At 42.8% G+C, this 1310-nt stretch overlaps 1 protein-coding gene across 1 annotated transcript; it reads right to left on the bottom strand.

The window, feature by feature from the left end:
- Window positions 1–154: 154 nt before the first annotated feature.
- Window positions 155–910, bottom strand: BATDEDRAFT_88859 (uncharacterized protein; the record flags this gene model as incomplete). Its single annotated transcript, XM_006679087.1, has 1 exon — window positions 155–910. The coding sequence occupies one exon, from the start codon at window positions 908–910 to the stop codon at window positions 155–157; it is 756 nt and encodes a 251-aa protein (XP_006679150.1).
- Between the last annotated feature and the right edge of the window lie 400 nt (window positions 911–1310).

Below are 1310 nucleotides of genomic sequence, written 5' to 3'. Positions count from 1 at the left end.
CATAGTGGCCTATATTACCACAATTATGGCATGCGGGCATTCTGTCTTGATCGTCGTTTCTTTGTTCATAGGGTCGACGTCCCTGCTCTCTACGATAATAATTATCCATCTCATGGTTTGCTGCAAAATAGTCATCCCGACTAGAGTTGCCTTGCTATGCGCCGTGTGCATTTGGCCCATGTGATGTTGAACCTTTCCGTAGGTTCCTATGATTTCTAGACGCATAGTTCGCCTCGTATATGGTGTCATCTACACCGTGCCTCGGTAGTGCACCCATGTTGATGAGTTTAATTTCCTCCTCGATGAGTTCCGACAGGAATTTGTTGGGGCTTAACATTTCGTCGGTCCATCGCACTGTATGTCCTTCGAAATAGCGCCATTCTCTGCTCTTGGAAACAAGTTTTGCCATCACCCTTGATGCAAACACTTTCTCACCCCAAAATATATTTGCCGCTGCAATCTTATGACGTAGACTCGTCATAGTGTTGTACAGTTCCTCGACTCCCTTCCTGGGATCGTACTGCAGATTTGCCATGGCTTCCTCTGATCGCGTCAGCGATCTTTCACAGTAGTCAACATAATGGTTCTTGAGTCCGACCCAGATTTTCCTGGCGTCAAGTTGTATTCCATTACTGTCACAGAGCATAAACTTGAATTTACTGCTCACTGTTGCCTGCAAGATTCCTCTTGCCTTGAATTCCTTTAATTTGTAGTCGCGCTCGATCTTTTCTGGAAGTTCACCTATGATGTGAGATTCCCATAGATCCAGAGTTTCGAAGGCGGCCTCCATTTGGTTTGCCCAGACAGTGTAATTGTCCTGGGTCAATACCGTAATAATAAGACCTTCAGCGATCTTGACCTGCTGTGAGGCTGGGCTCATAACCTCTTGTTCATTAACGTATAGTGACATATTTATGTAGTATAAGTTTTAGAGGAAGATCACAGAGATGTAAGATAAGAAGAAGGAATGAATCAGAATAGTCGTGATTATTTATTGATAAGAGAACTTTGTCTCTTATATATAGTAAGTAGTAGTGGTGAATTAGTGGCGGTATAAGCGTCACTCCTAAGCTTCACCGTTAAGGGTTCCCAAGCGTTACAGTCATTGCATAGAGTGAGGCAACGGTCATCACCATATCTAAGCATTGTATAGCTTACTTGTTTATACACTGCTTGTTACTAGACCCCATCCTGACCGTCTGGGTCCTATTACAAATGTCATACATTACCAATGTCTAACAATTTTGACGAGTATTTGACGAGTATTTTAACTAGTATTTAACCTGCATTCTGACCAGTTGTTTGATTAG

Source organism: Batrachochytrium dendrobatidis (assembly GCF_000203795.2).
Source record: "Batrachochytrium dendrobatidis JAM81 unplaced genomic scaffold BATDEscaffold_6, whole genome shotgun sequence".
NCBI classification, from domain to species: domain Eukaryota; kingdom Fungi; phylum Chytridiomycota; class Chytridiomycetes; order Rhizophydiales; genus Batrachochytrium; species Batrachochytrium dendrobatidis.
Note: the sequence above shows the minus strand (reverse complement) of the source record. Positions and strands in the feature narration are given on the sequence as shown.